Source organism: Eleutherodactylus coqui, chromosome 12 (genome assembly GCF_035609145.1).
Source record: "Eleutherodactylus coqui strain aEleCoq1 chromosome 12, aEleCoq1.hap1, whole genome shotgun sequence".
NCBI classification, from domain to species: Eukaryota; Metazoa; Chordata; class Amphibia; order Anura; family Eleutherodactylidae; genus Eleutherodactylus; species Eleutherodactylus coqui.
In genome coordinates this window covers 128,662,244-128,681,103 of record NC_089848.1, presented here as the reverse complement: position 1 = coordinate 128,681,103, position 18,860 = coordinate 128,662,244, and the positions used below count along the sequence as shown (strand labels likewise).

General features: G+C 45.6%; 1 protein-coding gene across 1 annotated transcript in view; it reads right to left on the bottom strand.

The window, feature by feature from the left end:
• Nucleotides 1-7,586: 7,586 nt before the first annotated feature.
• SPAG6 (sperm associated antigen 6) overlaps nucleotides 7,587-18,860 on the bottom strand; it is a 162,419-nt gene continuing 151,145 nt past the window's right edge. Inside the window, exons 10-11 of the mRNA XM_066584994.1 lie at nucleotides 13,596-13,741; nucleotides 7,587-7,774 (exon numbers count right to left, since the gene is read on the bottom strand). Coding sequence (XP_066441091.1) covers nucleotides 7,705-7,774; nucleotides 13,596-13,741 — 216 coding nt within the window. The 3' untranslated portion in view covers nucleotides 7,587-7,704. The remainder of the gene's footprint in view (nucleotides 7,775-13,595; nucleotides 13,742-18,860) is intronic.

Genomic DNA, 18,860 nt, shown 5'->3' with positions numbered 1-18,860 from the left:
CTAATTAGTTTATTGCAATTTTAAATGATGTAAGCAGCAACTATAAAGACCGGATGGTATCATCATAGTGCCTCCACCCTATGCCAACCACTGCACTGAGGTTTCTATTTCCTGCCAGTCGCCACACTGATGCTTGCACCCAATGCCAGTGACCGCACTGATGTTTCCACTTTGTGCCAGTCACTGCACTAACACCTTCACCCATTGCCAGTCACTTGCACTAAGCTCCCACCTGTGTTAATCACTGCATCAATGTCTCTACCCTGTGCCAGCCACTACACTGATCCCTCCACCCTGTCAGTCACTGCCCTCATGCCTCCCCCCCCCCCCCCCGTGCCACTCACTCAACCAGTGGTTTCAACCTATGCCAGTCACTCACTCACTACACCGATGCTTCCAACCTGTCTAGTCACTACACGGACGTCTCCAACCCATGCCAGTCAATCCACCGATACCTACATACCATGCCAGTCACTGCACTGATGCCTCCATCCTGTCAGTCACGGCACTGATACCTTCACCCTGTTCCACGCACTACACCGATGCTTCCAACCTGTCCCAGTCTACACAGCCGTCTCCAACCCATGCCAGTCAATCCACCAATGCCTACATACCATGCCAGTCACTGCACTGGTTGGTTATACATTATAGAATACAATTTGTACTCATCACTCTCATCCATAAAGCTCTCCACAGGGCTGCGCCATCCTATAGCTCTCTCACCTCTATTTATCACCCTACCAACGCTCTCCCTTTTGCTACTTACCTAAGACTAAGGCTACCTTGACACAGGCGAGCACGATATCGGGCCAATAAACCCACCTCGATCTCATGCTTGCCAATGTGTGTTTTACCCGCGTATGCATCAGTTTTCTGAATTTTGCGCGCATTGGAGGATCGGCAAGTGTTTTCCATTAATTTGAATGGGAAGCATCACAGCGTACTCGTGTGCACATAGCACGCCAATGCGATCGGTTTGACTGTCCCATTGAAAACAATGGGCAATGCGTTCTAAGGGATACCAAAAAAAATAGGACATGCAACAATTTCTTTTACCTCGGAGCATCGCCGTGAGGGAAAACATTGTTCATGTGTATGATCCCATTCAAGAGAGCGCGAGATTCACGTTTGTAGCCTAAGTTCCTTTTAAGCTAAACCTTCCACTCCCATCTCCAGAACTCCTCCTGAGTTGCACCACTTCTCTGGAATGCACTACCCCAGACAATCTGGTTAAACACCAATATCCAGTTTTACATGTGTCCTAAAAATGCATTTCTTTAGCGAGGCTCATCATATCCCCTAATCTAACCCAACTCCATCTACATTGTTCTGCACTCTTCCTCAGAACCTAATCCCTTCATCCATCAGTGATCCCCACACTCCCGCCATCCTAATGCCCTTCATATCTGTACATACACAGCGGCTGGTGAGCAGCTCATACAGCTCTATGTATACCACCCTATTTATATACAAGATGGCTGACTACTGTACAGAACAAGCACTGCTACCTCTTGTGTCACCCCTATTATCTCATACAGTGGTGCTTGGAAGTTTGTGGACCCTTAAGAATTTTCCATATTTCTGCTTATATTTGACCTACAACTACACCAAAATTTCAGACAAGTCCTAAAAGTAGATAAAGGAAACCAAATCAAACAAATGAGCCAAAAACATTAACCCTTTCCAATCCACTGTCTGACTTCTAAAGACATTATGATTTAAGGCTGTACAGCTCCGATGTCGGAAGACATCCATCGGGGCTCTCTTACTGTATATTGCCAGCCTCTCTGCTGTCGGAGCCGATCCAACGTGTCACCTCATGCAGTACTAGCTTTAGCCAGCATATAGCGCCGTTGTATAATAGCAGAAAAAGAGTAAGCCCTCTAGGAAACCAGGATACAAATTGGATTGAAAAGGGTTAAACTTTATATACTTGAGGAAAATAATCTAATATCACAGGTCTGCGAGTGGCAAAAGTGTGTAAACCTTTAGGATTAGCAAATAATTTGCAAGTGAAATTAGAGGCAGGTGTTTTCAATCAAGGGGATGACAATTGGGTGTGAGTGGGCGACCTGGGATCTATCAGACAGTTTGTAGAAGTGTGTCTTGGCACGAAGAACGGAGATTTCTGAGGACCTCAGAAGAAGAGTTGTTGCTGCTCATCAGGCTGGAAAAGGTTACAAAACTGTCTCTAAAGAGTTTGGACTCCACCAATCCACAGACAGACTGTGTACGAATAGAGGAAACTCAAGGCCATTATTACCCTCCCCAGGAATGGTCGGCCAACAAAGATCACGCCAAGAGCAAGGCGTATAATAGTCCGCGAGGTCACAAAGGAACCCAAGGTAACCTCTAAGCAACTAAAGACCTTTCTCTCATTAGCTAATGTTCATGAGTCCACCATCAGGAGACGGTAGGGAATGTCCCCCCAGCCGACAGATATGAAACATAGCATGTGTGCCAAGCAGTGGGTGCCACCAGATCACTGCTGCTGCAGAACATATGAATTCTGATATTACCACTTTATTAGGATATCACGTAATATAATATACGAGGGGGAGTCAAATATTATCCGCACCCTGGCTGTAGAATTTATTTTAATAACCTTTCATACCAGACAAATACATTGGGGGATATTACTACTCCCAGCATTTCCGACGCCAGGCTTAGTAAAGATTTCCCGAGTGTATGGCGTGCTGAATGCATGAAGAGTCGCGTGCCACCTCCTGCATTAAGCACATCCCCTGAACCTTGGTGCTCATTCACAGAAATATACGCCTGGTCTCGACTAGGCATATATTTCTGGCATAAATTATACATAAATCTGTCAGTCCGGGGGGGCCACGCCTGCTCCTGATAAGCCCCGTTTTCTTTTTGAACAAGTGTTAGGGCCGGCGCCGAAGGATAAAAAGTCTTAAACTTTTTGCACAAGAAACCTCTGCACAATATTTTGCAACTTTTCTAGCCCACGCGTATAGCCTTCTTTAACCCCTTAATGACAGGACCCTTTTTTATTCCATTTTCGTTTTTTCCTCCCCCCCCACCTTTAAAAATATCATAACTCCTTTATTTATCCATCGTCACTGTTTGATGGCTTATTATTTGCGGGACGAGTTGTATTTTTCAATGGTGCTATTTAATGTGCCATATAATGTACTGAAAACCTTTAAAAAAATTCTAAGTGGAGTAAAATGCCCCCCAAAAAACCGACATTCCGCCATTTTTCGGTGCGTCTTGTTTCTACGGCGCACAAACTGCAACAAAAACGACACGATAACTTTATTCTATGGGTCGGTATGATTACTACGATACCAAACTTGTATAGTTTTTTTTTTACTGTACTGCTCTTTTTTTTCAAAGACATTTAATTTTTTCAATTATTTTCTGCGGTAATTTTGTGCGCGCAATAACTTTTTTATTTTTCCGTCAACGTAGTTCAGTTAGGGCTCATTTTTTGTGGGATGTCGTGTAGTTTCCAACAGTACTAATTCGGATTACATACGACTTTTTGATTGCTTTTTATTGCGTTTTTTCTGGTAGACAGGGTAACTGAAAAAGTGCATTTCTGGCAATTTTTTTTATTTTTTTTTTCTGACAACGTTCACCGAGCGGTGAAAATAATGTGCTAGTTTGATAGATCGGACTTTTACGGACGTGGTGATACCAAATATGTATTTTTATTTTATGATTTAGATTTTTTAATAGTAAATATGGCAAAAGGAGGCGATTTAAACTTTTATAACTTTTTTTTTGTACAATTAATAAAACTTTATTGATTTTTTTTTTTTTTACTTTACTTTAAAGTCCCCCTGGGGGACCACAACCAGCGATGCTTTGATCGCTCCTGCAGTATGACGTTATGCTATAGCATTATGTCATACTGCCATTTGACAAGCAGTCTATCAAGCCACCCCACGGCTGCCATGACACCTGCAAGGCTCCCCCGATTTCACCGCAGGGGGGCTGTGTGGGACCCCTGAACGATTCGGGGGGTCTTAAATGCCGCTGTCAGAATTGACAGCGGCATTTAAAGGGTTAATAGCCGCGATCGGCCGATCGCGGCTATTGCCCATGGGTGTCAGCTGTAAAAAAAAAAGCTGACGCCCGCGCAGTATGCAGAGAGATCGCCCCGCGGCCTCTCTGCATACATACCCCGACGCTCCAGGACGTAAATGTACGTCCTGGAGCTGGAAGGGGTTAATGTCCCCCTGTATTTTTCCCATAATCTCCCCGCTTTTCCTTACACTTTGTCCGTCTGTCAACAATCTTTCGTATTCCCTCATTAAAAAATGTTTTCGGCTGAGCTGTGAGCCATGAAAGCACCGTCATCTTCACCTCTTCATCAGACCTCAATCTTCGTCCTCTTAGGGCTTCTTTCAGGGGACCAAACAGGTGATAGTCTAGTTGGGCAAGATCAGGAGGGGATGCTTTAACCCTCAAAATGATCAAAGAAATCAGTTCACATGCACGCTCAGGCAGTAGTGGATGGGCATATAGCTTCTTCTTCATGGCTGACACTTGTGCGACCTTCCTTGAACTTCTCCATCCATTCATACACACTTTTTCGTGACAAACCACTTTCTCCATACTGTGCACAAAGTCTTCGATAAATATTGGCACCAGACACAACCTCAGACCACAACAGACAAATCACTGCACGCTGCCCTTCCTTCATGCAAATCACAAGTGGGGCAGACATTTTTTCTTTCACTGAAGTTACAAATTAACTAACGTAACACTTTCAAACCTCCACAGCACTAACTGGGGAGACGGCGACCTACTGCGGAAAGCACTGATAAAAGTCAACAGGAGTTTTAATTTAAGTGGAGTGCGGATAATTTTTGACTCACCCTCATATATTGCCTGCTTTACCAAGAAATAACCTACATTTTAATTTCCTGCAAACCGATGCTTCAGCCACATCCCCTGATCTTACAAGTATTACTCGGGTAACTATGGTAAGAATTCCAGATCTGCTCCATCCCTGTGTTTTTGCAGTGAATCTTCACATTCTGCACTTAATTAACTTACAAATATGGTTAAAGTAATTGTCCGTGAACACAAATGGTCCGAGTAATCTCTGGGCCCAAGATTAGGTGAAAGCCACGTGGGGACGGCTAATGGCAGCTTCAGCACTCTGGAAATGGCATAATTGCCTGAAGAGTGAAGGAGGCAGCGTCATGCGGCCGGATAATAGGGTTCAGAGAGGTGCAGGCTGTCCGTCCGGGACGTAATGTACAGCAGATGGAGGGGAGCCGCTGACAGACGGACACAGCGTGCAGATACAGGGCAACAAAGGGTTATCTAAAGACTGATACAATTATGAAGATATTAATGTTCTGCAGCAAAGAATATGGCTATATACTGTAAAACAGGAACCTCCCACCGAAAAGTGTGGTTTAATGTCGAATACAGTCTTGTCTGCAGGATCCTGAGGCGTCCCAGTTAGACACAAGTTTACATATTAGAGTCTATAGACACATCAGTATATAGACTTTGGCCCTAATGACATTGGACACTCTCTGTGGCATACCTTCTACTAACATCTGATACACTTCAGTTGGTATTTCCCTCCATTCATGCTGCAAATGTTCCAGTTTGCCTCAGAGATGTTCAGTAGGTTCAGGTCAGGACTCTGTGCAGTCGGTCCAATCATAGAACATCCATAACCTCAAACCAATGTAAAACAGCGATGGATATGTGACAAGGCGCGTTGTCTTGTTGGAAGTATGGCCGACCATTCCCAGAGTATTACCACATTGTTGGCAGCACATTATTATCTAGACTGTAAAGGTTCACCTTCGTGGTTCCTGTCACTACAATCAACGGACCGAGACCATGCCACGTAAAATCCCCCCAGACCATAACAGAACCTCCGCTGTTTTTAGGTACTCTGTCAGCTACTTTTAGACCTATCAGCTAAGCTTATGGGCTGAAAGTAACTGACCTGCTGAATCCTGGGATGTAAGTTTTACACCCCCCATCACCATCATTCACCCGTTATGAGCACTGGGCAACGCACTACATAGTACACCCATTATAGAATTAGAACAGCTGAACTAATTAGTGCGCTGCTCCACGCACTCAGCAGTGACGTTCAATGCTCACAACGGGGAAGGCGAGTATAAAACTTACATCCCAAACTCAGCATGGCTGCTATGTTAAGCCCAGAAGCTTAGCTTATAGGTAAGTACTAACAGAGTCGCTTTACCTGTTGGCACTACACACTTGGGCAAAAGGCGATCCCCAGGCGTCCTCCACACCCGGGTACGTCCATCTGATCTGAAGGGGGAGTAGTGCGATTCATCACTCCATGGAAAGCTCTTCCATTCCTCAACTGTCCAATGACGACGCTCCTTGCACTTTGTAATGGACAGCTTGTGTGCAGCGACGTAACCGGTATATCTAATAGCGTGTGGTTCCCGCCACAAACTATGGCTGACCCCTCCAAGGGTCGGCATCTTATGTACATGGTTCAGGACACGCAACATGCTAATAAGACCCAATCCATTCTACTGATAGGGGGTCCAAATATGTTTGGTAGGACAGTGTACATTCTGAGAGCTTCTTGCCGACTGTCTGGGTTTGGAACCCCATGATGACAAATTGATGGCCTGTCCAAAGAAAAACCACTCTAAAGTGACCCTTCAGTCCTGGAAAAACAGACGGCTGAACCGCTTCTCTAAATACCCGATGCACATTGTGTATTAGTATCCATCGCTAGTCTAAAACACAAGATGCGGCTCTGATTGGCCAACACCGCTCAAATGGGCAGCATAGGTCAATCAAAGCAAGTCCAGTGTCCTAAGGCCCACTTACATGCAACAATTACTGAAACGAGCAAAAGCCGTTACGTGTAAACACGAAACCATCATTTATTGCGGAGTTTCAGCCCACATAAAAGTAGTCCTTAATTTGTTTGCTTGTCATTAAGTTTAAATGGCATTTGTTCAGTCGATCAAACGACTTGAGGGGAGGGGTGATTTTTTCCCCTTAGCTAAACACAATGACTCCTGCGGCAGAAGACAATGGCTTTTCTTCGCATTAATTAAAAAAACTCCAGCCTAGGGATTCTTTGCAAAAACACACGCCCACCTGAGCAAACATATACAGTGTTTACATGGTTAATGAGGGAAATAGCGAGGATCTCACACGATTATCTTTACGTGTAAACACTGAACATTTGACATTTTTAAAAAGTTGTTCGTTCAAACGCCAATCGTTGCTTCAATCTACTGATTCATAGTAGTGCACAGAAGCTAGTGCGGCTACCTTTGTGTCTCCAGGCCCGGAGGGTCACTTTAAGATAAGGTTTAAATGCATGACTTCCTTACAAACGATCGGTACTAGTGACCATAACGAACTTGTACTACCAAAGTCATTTACTAATAGCGCAGGCTGCCTCATTTAGTGACTCTGAATGACCAATAATAACTTGTTTCTCTCATTTCTGCTTCGCTCAACTGACTTCCTAAAAAGAAAAGAACAAGTTACAATAAGTTACAACAAGTTCACTCTTTATATATGTGTTTAACTTTACGACTGCCATAGAAGGGAACATAAAGGTACAGCGCTCAGACACCACGGCCAGAAGAGAATCTTTAATTTTTGCTTACAGAACAGTATAAAATATTTATGGCGCTCCAAACAATCAGACCTTCAACGCTGGTAATAAAATAGAGTATTAAAATATAAATAGCGAACTCATGAAATAACGGGCTGGTAGTGGTCCACCCTCTCCAGCAGCGTCTGCGAATATCCCGGAGAGTAATATCTGAAATACAAACCAAAATAAAGAGAAAATTAATGCAGAAAACCAAAAGCATGAAGGGTAATCTGAGGGACAATGGACTAAGATGTTACATTTTACATTGGTGCGCCGTGGTGACAAAGTCGTCTACACATAGCTGGTAGAGCTGTAGACAAAGCAGTCTAGACGCTGAGCCTCAGACATGCCATCATACAATGTGCAGTCTGCATGAGGCGCCCAATGCAGGGGAATACCTCCAGAATAGAACATGCAACGGAAGACGCCTCCAGGTTTTGGCCTTTAAAGGGCCACTGCAGCGAAAATACATTTTTCAATCCCCGCCCCCCCTCACCTGACTAACCGTCAGACACTGAAAGTCTCCTCTGTGTATTGCAGTCACTTCCCTGCAGTGCAGCCTCCTGTATGATGCTTATCAGGCACCATCTTGAGAGTGAGATTTTTTTTGTTTCACTTTCAATCAATCCCATGATGCATCAGCATAACATTAGCTAAGAGACTATACCATATGCGCCTGCTGGGGAACTTTTTAATTATTATCAACTTCTATATTTACCTAAATAAGCTACAGGCTATAAGTATACAGTCAGGAGGATGAGCAGTGATCTCCTCTATTATACCTGTGTGACTATCATCAGTACCTGACTAGAAAATGAACACATAACCCCAAGTAGATCTGAGGTGGTCAGAACTGAGATCACATGACCATCTGAGGAGAAGGAGGCCAGGAGTCTCGGATATAAAGAAATAACTAACCGAGGTGACACTTGCCGACTTGTATATACTGGTGGACAGCTACATAATAAATGGGGGGGGGGGGGTGACGCAGGAAAGTGACTTTAAATATACAAAAAAATGTAATACCCTTGAATTGCTTACAGCTGCCTGTACCACATTCTGCGCCTCTCATGGTGCAACAGAAATCTGTCTCCATCTGACCAGGAGATGTTTTTCCGCTGCTCAGTGATACAAGTTTTGCGCTCTTTTGCCCGCTGGAGTCTCGCTTTGCTGTTTCTCTTAGACACAATGGCGCTGGAACTGGTCATCTGCTGTCATTGCCCATCCATGCTAATGAACATCGAGTTGTGTATTAGGACTAGTTGAAGCTCCAGCGTTGTATTCAGCAGCAATTTCCTTGACCATGCAGCGCCTGTTGGTCAGAATGATTTCTGACACCCTCTCTGACCCCTTTCGATGATGAGTTGTTTTCATCCACAGGATCTCCTTTCACTGGATGTTTTCCTCGATCGCACCATTCTCTGTATACTCTGCACACCATTAAACGAGAAAGCCCCATGTAATTGCCAGTGAAATCCTGGCCTAGTCCAGCACTGATGACCGGCCTCGTTGGAAGTCGCTCCAATCACTGGATTTTCCCATCTGCTTACATTAAACAGGTTGTCCAGTTGCAGACTATTGATAGGCTTATCCTTAGGATAGGCTATCAATAGTAGATGACTCCCCTACACGACCCCTGCCAGCGAGCTGTTTTCCGGACCACTGTACTTCTGCATTAAGCTGATTTTTAAAGGAGGCAGACAGCTCCATTCCCACTGCAGTGGTCAGGTTTGGTATTGCAGACATTCAGTTGAATAGCAACTTGGCCTGCAAATCTAAACTTGATTAGTGGGAATGAAGCCTTTTGCTTCCTGCAGAAAGCAGCTGAGTACAAAACCACACAGTCCCAGAGAACAGCTGATTGGCAGGGATTGCAGACAGCAGACTCCTGCTGATCTAATCCATGGCCTATCCTGTGGATAGTCCCTTCAACAGTGTGCAACTGGACAACCCCTTTAACCCCTTAGCGATGAACCTATTTTCTGCCTTAACCCATTAAGGACCAGGCTGTGTTGGTGCTAAAGGACCAGACACCTTTTAGGGATTTTACCCCTGTGGTGGTTTAACTGCCCTGTTTTTTTTCCTTCAGCTACTAAAATTATTTTTGCAACAGTTTTTTTCCGTGACAAATAGGACTATTATTTTAATATATTTTTTCACTGATATTTTTTCCAATTTTTTTTTTGTTTTATTGGTGGTAAAAAGTAAAAAAAAGATTTTTTTAAATGTATAGTTTTTTTTAAATTAGTACATTCACGCTAAAATAAAGTATGGGAATGGCTTCCTCAATTTGATATATAATAAGTATAGTTTTAGCATTGGGTCATTTTCTTTTATTGTATGTATTTTTATTTTATTCTGTAATTTTTTAAACTAAATTTGTAACTATTTACCCTCTATGACCCTTGTAACGTCATATAAGACCTCTGGGGTTTATTCACATTCACACTTTTCGGGCTTATTCAGACAACTGTATATCAGCCGGGTATTTACGCCCAGCCAATATACGGTGTTCCTCTCTGCAGGGGGAGGAGGCTGGAAGAGTCGGGAGAAGTGCACTGAGCTCCCACCCCCTCTCCGCCCCTCGGCACTATTTGCCCCCTCTCATTGCAAATAGTGCCGAGGGGCAGAGAGGGGGTGGAGAGGAGGCGGAGAGAAGGCAGGAGCTTAGTGCACTGTTCCCGTCTCTTCCAGCCTCCTCCCCCTGCAGAGAGGGACATCGTATATCGGCCGGCTGTGAACACCCGGCCGATATATGGTCATCTGAATAAGCCCTTCCACTGTACCTGGGGCGTCCATAGGAGCCGCATCCATAGGAGCCCCAGTTACAGGGGAAAACAGTCATTTGTAGCGACAATAGTTACTAACAGAGCTGATGAGGGTATGCTAGGACCCTGCAGCTCTGCTGTAGCAGAGGGACCTGGTGGTCACGTGTTCGCCAGGTTGCATAGTGGAAGTAACACTTCCACTTTCACTTTTTAGTACATAAAGTCAGAAGAGGAGAAAGCAGAAGCAGCAAAAAACTGCTTCTCCTCTGGGTCCTCAGCTGTGTCTGACAGACGAGGACCCAACTTGCTCCTGCTTGATTGCAGGAGAAGAGGCTTTAATCCTACGCTGTACTTCTGCTATCGGCTGGGATTAAGGGTTTATTTAGATTTGTGTATATCGGTCAGATTTTCATGCCCGACCGATATACGCTGCCCTTCTCTGCAAGGGGAGGAGGCGGGATGGGAGCTAGTGCACTGAGCTCTCACCCCCTCACAACTGTTTGCAATGAGAGGGGCAGGGTGAAGGCAGAGCTAAATTCCACCCTGTCCTGCCCCTCCGAATGCAAACAGTGGCAAGGGGCGGAGAGGGAGCAGAAGCTCAGTGCACTAGCTCCCGTTCCGCCTCCTCCCCTTGCAGAGAGAGTCAGTGTAGATCGGCCAAGTGTGAAAACCCAACCGATATACACCCGTCTGAATAAGCCCTAAAGCCCAGGACCAAACTCCATATATTTACTGCCCTTGGTCCTTAAGGGGTTAAAGACTAAGTCATTTTCATTGTTGCAATGCAAGAGCCATAATTCGTTGACACAGCTGTATGAGGGCCTGTTATTTTTGGGTCAAGTTGTATTTTTTAATGGCCCCATACTGAGTTGTAGAACTTTTATTCAATTTTGGAGGGGGATGGGGGAATGTAAAACCCCTTTAGAGATTCCGCCATTGTTTTTTTGGGTTTTGTTTTTACGGCTTTCACCATTCTGTAAAAGTAACCTGATAACTTTCTTATCTGATCAGCAGGATCGCTGCAATACCAGGTTTATGGAGATTTTTTACATCTTCTTTTACAAAAAAACACATTTTTAAAGAAAAGCAATTGACTCTGCCTCGCCAAAATCTAAGACCCAGAATATTTGTTCTCCTGCAACTGAGCTCTGTGAGAGCTTGCTTTTTTTGCATAAAAAGTTGTAATTTTTATTGCCCATTTTGGGGTACATGTGACTTTTTTTGATTGGCTTTTTATAGCATTTTTGGGGAGGCGACCAAAAGAAAAGTAGCAATTCTGGAGTTGCATTTTCAAATTATTTTGCGTCACTCACCATGTCAGATAAGTTACAAAATATTTTTTCATTGTATCATTACGAACACAGTAATACCAAAATAATCATATTTTGGCAATTTAAAAAGGGTTTTTGTGGGGATTTTTTTTTCTTTTAATTAATTTCTTTATTGAACTTCTTTTTACACTTTTTTTAATCCTTTAAAGGGATTTATAGATGCAGTAGTTCGATCGGGATAGTACACTGCATTTTGTATGTAGTGCATTCTACATAGCCCATGACAGGGGCCTACCAGACTCTGCTGGTTACATGACAGGCACAGAGGTCTTTGTCAGGCCTCCGGCTGCCTTGGGAACCCATTGGTATGTTGCGATCACATTCCGGGGTGCTGATGGGTGACAAAAGGCGCACCGTACCCCTGTCATCTGCTTACATGCTGCAGTTGCTATTGATTGTAATATGTAAGGGGTTAAACTGCCAGGATCTGAGGTTTCGCAGCTCCTGGCTGTTGGAGAAAGAGCCCCGCTGTCAGTAGTCAGCCAAGCCAGTGGGTTAAAAAAATGTATGTACAGGTTTAAAGGCCATTAGTGAGGCCAGTAGAAAGGCGTATTGGTGGTTACTAAGGAGTTACATTTAAATTGATTATATACTAGTTCAGCCAATACAAACTGCATTCTATAAGGTGCACCAATACAATATACTATTGGTACTACTTAGATGTCCAAGTGAAAACAACAGTGCAGAATGGACCCCATATGCAAAACCACAGTGGGGCCCCCTGCTGGTGTCACTTTATGACGTTCCACCCCACAATCATATTAGAGTAAATGGGGGTGCTTGTGCCTCATAGAAGAACAGCATGGCTATTCCCCCCTGGTCCCCCCAATGTGTAAAGAGGGAGATCCTGTAGGCCAGCTGGGCCCTATAGCAGCCACTTTGCCTTCCTCTATGCTAAGTGCTTCATGTTTGAATAATATGTTAGATTTGGGGCAGAACGCACCTAATTAGCGTCACAGAGAAGTGACATGTTATTTGTTGCTTTCCAGCTGTTGTGGAACTACAACTCCCAGCAGAGCTGCATAAGTTTAATGGGGAACATTATGTTGCAGAACATGGCTTCATGCAAATGTTATCAGTAGAAGTGCTAAAACTACAGACCGCAGGGCAGGATACATGATTACTGTAGGCAGCATAAAGGCTCGGGGCGCACCCCTGTAAGCAATGTCCAACAATGTTTGGCCATCAGTGCTAGACTAGTTGGGGCCAGGATATCATTGCCAACTGCGGGGGATGGGGGGGTTCTAATGTAATGGCATGATTGAAGAAAACATCCAGCAAAAGGGAACCCTGTGGACAGAATCAACTCATCACCAAAAGGGGTCAGAGGAGGATGTCAGGAATCGTTCTAAACAGTCGCTGCATAGTCAGACAAATAACGCGCTTGTCGTCCAACTAACGTGTCCGAATGCACAACTCGCTGTTCCTTAGCACCGATGGCTATAACAGCAGAAAAAGTTTCAGAGGCTTTGTATCTAAGAGAAAAAAGAAAAGCGACACTCCAGCGGGCAAAAGAGTGCAAAACTTGTATCACTGAAGAGTAGAAAAGCATTGTCTGGTCAGACAAATTATTTCTGCCTCGCCGTGCTGATGGGAGGTCAGAGTTTGGTGCAAGCAGTATGATTCGATGACCCTTCCTGTCAGCTGGGGGAGCGGGGAAGGTTTTCTTGGTATATCTCGGGTTCTCGGATATCTGTGGATGGACACCATGATGGGGCTCTCTAATGAAGTGGCCGCCCAGTGTGTAATGGTGAGTAATGGTTGTGGGTCTCTTTATAAGCTCTACTTTCTTTCGCCTCCTTAGAAGTGTCCATAATCATTTACATTCCTGCTTGATATGCCGCCACACCGCACCGCAGGAACACTTCCAAGGATACAGTATTTCCCTACCTGACAATCTCCTCGGGGTAACAGTTATTGATAGTGTTGATGTATTCTTGGAGAGGGGAGCCAGGATCCGCCGAGATCTCTTGAATCTTCTTAAGCCCACCGCTTGTTACAAAAAGCCGCCTTGCTTTGCTGTCGTGTGGAAGAACCTGTGAAAGAACAGCAGAAAATCTTAAGATTGTAAGTAACAATACCGGCAGCCATGGCTGCCCCGAGCCTTTATGCTCCTGAGGCTTCTTGATGCGGAGACTTGAAAATGCAAAATAAGCAGCGGCACTGTTAATGTAGAGCGAGCCGTAATAAAGTAGCGGCAATGTCATCACATCAAACCAGCGGCAGAGACCTCACCTAGTTATCATGTCATGTAGTGCAGGCCACATTGTTAGGGAGGTACAGAATGGAAGCCGTGCAGATGAAAGGAGGTGGGAGAGCGCCGACATAAAGAATCTGCTCAACAAAAGCTGGAAGAAAATGAAAGGACAGAAAGAAAACATCACAAAGCCGAGTGGAAATAGTAAGCGGGCTGCAGCGAGAGAGGAGCTGGCGAAGTGTGAGCAGAGCAAGTAGTACAGAGCGGGAATTCAGATGGGAAAATGAAGAGAAAAAGACAGAGTAGTGATAAGAAGTAAAAGCTGAGCTGCTGTCCATGTATGAGATAATACCCCACTGTACACTGTTAGACTATTACAAGTCGCCAAGGAGCTCTGTGACCACAGATAAGTGTATAGCCGCAGGTGCATCTACACTATCCCACCAGTCTACGAGGTCTCCCCGAACGTGGCTGCACCGCACACACCGGATGGCTTCCATCTCCCAAGAACATGGCCAACAGGAGACTCTGGAAGGTCTGGAAGCAGTGATGTCCGTACTGATTGGTTGGTGAAACCCCACCACCAGACCCCATTGTCAGCTCTACACTTGGTGATATCCCACCACCAGACCCCGTTGTCAGCTCTACACCTAGTGACATCCCCCCACCAGACCTCGTTGTCAGCTCTACACCTGGTGATATCCCACCACCAGACCCCGTTGTCAGCTCTACACCTGGTGACATCCCACCACCAGACCTCGTTGTCAGCTCTACACCTGGTGATATCCCACCACCAGACCTCATTGTCAGCGCTACACCTGGTGACATCCCCCACCAGACCCCATTGTCAGCTCTACACTTGCTAACATCCCCCCACCAGACCTTGTTGTCAGCTCTAAACCTGGTGAAACCCCCCCCCCACCAGACCCTATTGTTAGCTCTACACCTGGTGACATCCCACCACCAGACCTCATTGTCAGCTCTACACCTGGTGACATCCCCCCACCAGACCTCATTGTCAGCTCTACACCTGCTAACATCCCCCCACCAGACCTTGTTGTCAGCTCTAAACCTGGTGATATCCCCCCCCCCCCACCAGACCCTATTGTTAGGTCTACACCTGGTGACATCCCCCCACCAGACCTCGTCAGCTCTACACCTGGTGATATTCCCCCCCCCCCCCCGACCCCATTGTCAGCTCTACACCTGGTGACATCCCCCCCACCAGACCCCGTTGCCAGCTCTACACCTGGTGATATCCCCACCACCACCACCAGACCCCATTGTCAGCTCTACACCTGGTGATATCGCCCCCACCGACCCAGTTGTCAGATCTACACCTGGTGACATCCCCCCACCAGACCCCGTTGTCAGCTCTACACCTGGTGACATCCCACCACCAAACCCCGTTGTCAGCTCTACACATGGGAACATTTCCCCCACCACCAGACCCCGTTGTCAGCTCTACACCCGGTGACATCCCCCACCAGACCCCGTTGTCAGCTCTACACCCGGTGACATCCCACCACCAGACCCCGTTGTCAGCTCTACACCTGGTGACATCCCACCACCAGACCCCGTTGTCAGCTCTACACCTGGTGACATCCCCCACCAGACCCCGCTGTCAGCTCTACACCTGGGGACATTCCCCATACAGTATACCTAAAGCACACCTCAGTCTCCACCCCGCCATACTGTGCACATCTCCAGCCCCTTTACCTTCTGTATCCCCCCCCCCCATTATTTGTAGTATGTAAGCTCGTTGGAGCCCCTCACCCCTACTGTCTTCATCAATTGATTACTTCATGTAACCGTGGTCTTGTTTTATTTCCCGTCTTGTAAGCGCTGCGGAATATGTTGGTGCTATATAAATAAAGATTATTATTATTTCCACATGTTAATCCTTAGTGGGGCTCCTTTGGCCCTAATGACATCAGATTCTCTCTCTTGTATACTTTATCCTAACATCTGATGCACTTCAGCTGGTATTTCCCTCCATTCTTCCTGCAAACATCTGTCAAGTTCTTTCAAAGAAGATTGACGCTGATCATATATCCAAACCCGACGTTCCAGTTCATCCCAGAGATGTTTAGTGGGTTCAGGTCGGGACTCTGTGCAGCCGGTCCAATCGTGGAACATCCATATCCTCAAATGAACGTAACACAGCATTGGATGTGTGACGAGGCGCGTTGTCTTGTTGGGAGTATGGCCGACCATTCCCAGAGTATGACCACATTGTCAGCAGCACATTATTTTTCAGAATGTCAGGGTCACCGCCGTGTTCATGGTTCTTGTCACTACAACCAACGGACCAAGACCATGCCACGTAAAACATCCCCAGACCATAAGGGAACTGCTACTGTACTTAACTGTTGGCACAACACATTCGAATTAAAGACGTTCCCCAGGATCCTCCACACCCAGGTATGTCATCTGATGCGAAGATGGAGTAGAATGAATCGCCAGAGAACGTTCAGCCATTACTCAACTGTCCAATAATCCTTGCACCATTGTAGATAGGCCAATATATCTTCTTTTAGAGAGATCAGCAGACATTTGCAGGATACATGGAGGGAAAAACCAGCTGAAGTGTATCAGACATTAGTAGAATGAATGCCACAGAGCGCATCCTATGTCAGTAGGGCCAGAGGAGGACCTACTAAGTTTTATCATAGTGAAATGAATACTATTTGTGATTCTTGCTCAGGTGTCCAATTCCCACAAGGGAATTTGGTGGAAAGCAGCCAAGGAGGGTTACTGCAGTCATTAAAGCTAAAGAAGGCCCCACACCGGATCGAAAATGGTGATGAAATATGATTTTATTGACTTCTATGTGCGTCCGTCCCAGTATATTTGTCAACATAGTGTTCACCAATCAACGGGAGAAGAGCTGGGTTATCCAGAAGACTCTGTGTGGGGGCACGCTGGCTGGACCATTTGAGACACAATTAGCATATTCGTAGGAGTTTTTAAAAAATTCTACAGGTATGAAGTGGCACTGGATACACTCTTAGCTGATAGAAAGGTGAAGCCTGGTGACAGGTAGCATTAAAAGGGATGAGGGATGTAGTAAACGTCCACCTGACATCTGATGCACTAAGGTAAGGTCCCGTGGTGCGAGCACCGAGTCATGACCGACTCTTCGGGTGACGCCACATTGTGATGTTTTCTTGGCAGACTGTTTTGCGGGGGGGGGGGGGGGGGGGGGGGTTGGCATTGCCTTCTCCAGTAATCTTTTACCTCCCACCAAGCTGGGTGCTCATTTTACCTGCCTCGGAAGGCCGAGTCAACCTTGAGCCGGCTACCTGAACCATGCGCCACACGGGCTCTACTGATGCATTATAATAAGTTAAGTAGACTGCTGTAAACGGAGTTATTGTATCACTAAGCGCCAATCATGTTAACGATAACATTTTTATGTGTCAGTAAATCAGTGGGCGCTTCATGAAGATCAGTCATAGCCTGCGGATGGAGCGCCAACTCTTATAGATGGAGCCTGCCACATGGTAGACCTCCATGTATAACAGCACAAGGCGGATTATGTCTGCTGCGGCTCGGAATATTCGGTGTGTCTTCACTCACCCCTATAACTGGATTTCATTACTCACACATGGCAGCGGTCCAAGAGAACGACCACCATTACCGTTATGTAAACCAGACAATGTCAGTTGTGGAAGAAACACACAGAAGATTAAGAAGAATGTCCATAACAATAGATTCATATTTCAGGAGGGAGCACCGCTTTATATCGAAATTGGAAGGTTCTGGAAATAAAGTACAAGCTGCGGTAATGTCAGGGGAGCAACTAGAAGGTAATGGCAATCTTCATACACTGCTAACATATACTGCAGCACTTTACATATCAGAGAAGACAGGCAATCTGAGCAATAGGATGGAGGGCCCTGTTCACAAGAGCTTACAGTCTATGAGGAGAAAATGGGTCGGTGGGGTGGCACAGGAGCTTACAATCTATGGGGAAGAAATAGTGGGACACAAGAGCTTACAGTCTATTAGGAGAAAATAGGGGGGTAAGGTGGCACAGGAGCTTACAATCTATGGGGAATTAGGGGGAGACACAAGAGCTTACAGTCTAAGAGGAAATAGGGGGGCACAAGAGCTTACAGTCTATGAGGAAATAGGAGGGCACAAGAGCTTACAGTCTATGAGGAAATAGGAGGGACACAAGAGCTTACAGTCTATGAGGAAATAGGAGGGACACAAGAGCTTACAGTCTATGAGGAAATAGGGGGGACACAAGAGCTTACAGTCTATGAGGGAATAGGGGGGACACAAGAGCTTACAGTCTATGAGGAAATAGGAGGGACACAAGAGCTTACAGTCTATGAGGAAATAGGGGGACACAAGAGCTTACAGTCTATGAGGAAATAGGAGGACACAAGAGCTTACAGTCTAAGAGGAAATAGGGGGGCACAAGAGCTTACAGTCTATGAGGAAATAGGGGGACACAAGAGCTTACAATCTATGAGGAAATAGGAGGGACATAAGAGCTTACAGTCTATGAGGAAATAGGGGAACACAAGAGCTTACAGTCTATGAGGAAATAAGGGGGGCACAAGAGCTTACAGTCTATGAGGAAATAGGGGGGACACAAGAGTTTACAATCTATGAGGAAATAGGGGGACACAAGAGCTTACAGTCTATGAGGAAATAGGGGGACACAAGAGCTTACAGTCTATGAGGAAATAGGGGGACACAAGAGCTTACAGTCTATGAGGGAATAGAGGGACACAAGAGCTTACAGTCTATAAGGAAATAGGAGGGACAGAAGAGCTTACAGTCTATGAGGAAATAGGGGGACACAAGAGCTTACAGTCTATGAGAAAATAGGGGGACACAAGAACTTACAGTCTATGAGGAAATAGGAGGACACAAGAGCTTACAGTCTATGAGGGAATAGGAGGGACACAAGAGCTTACAGTCTATGGGGAAATAGGAGG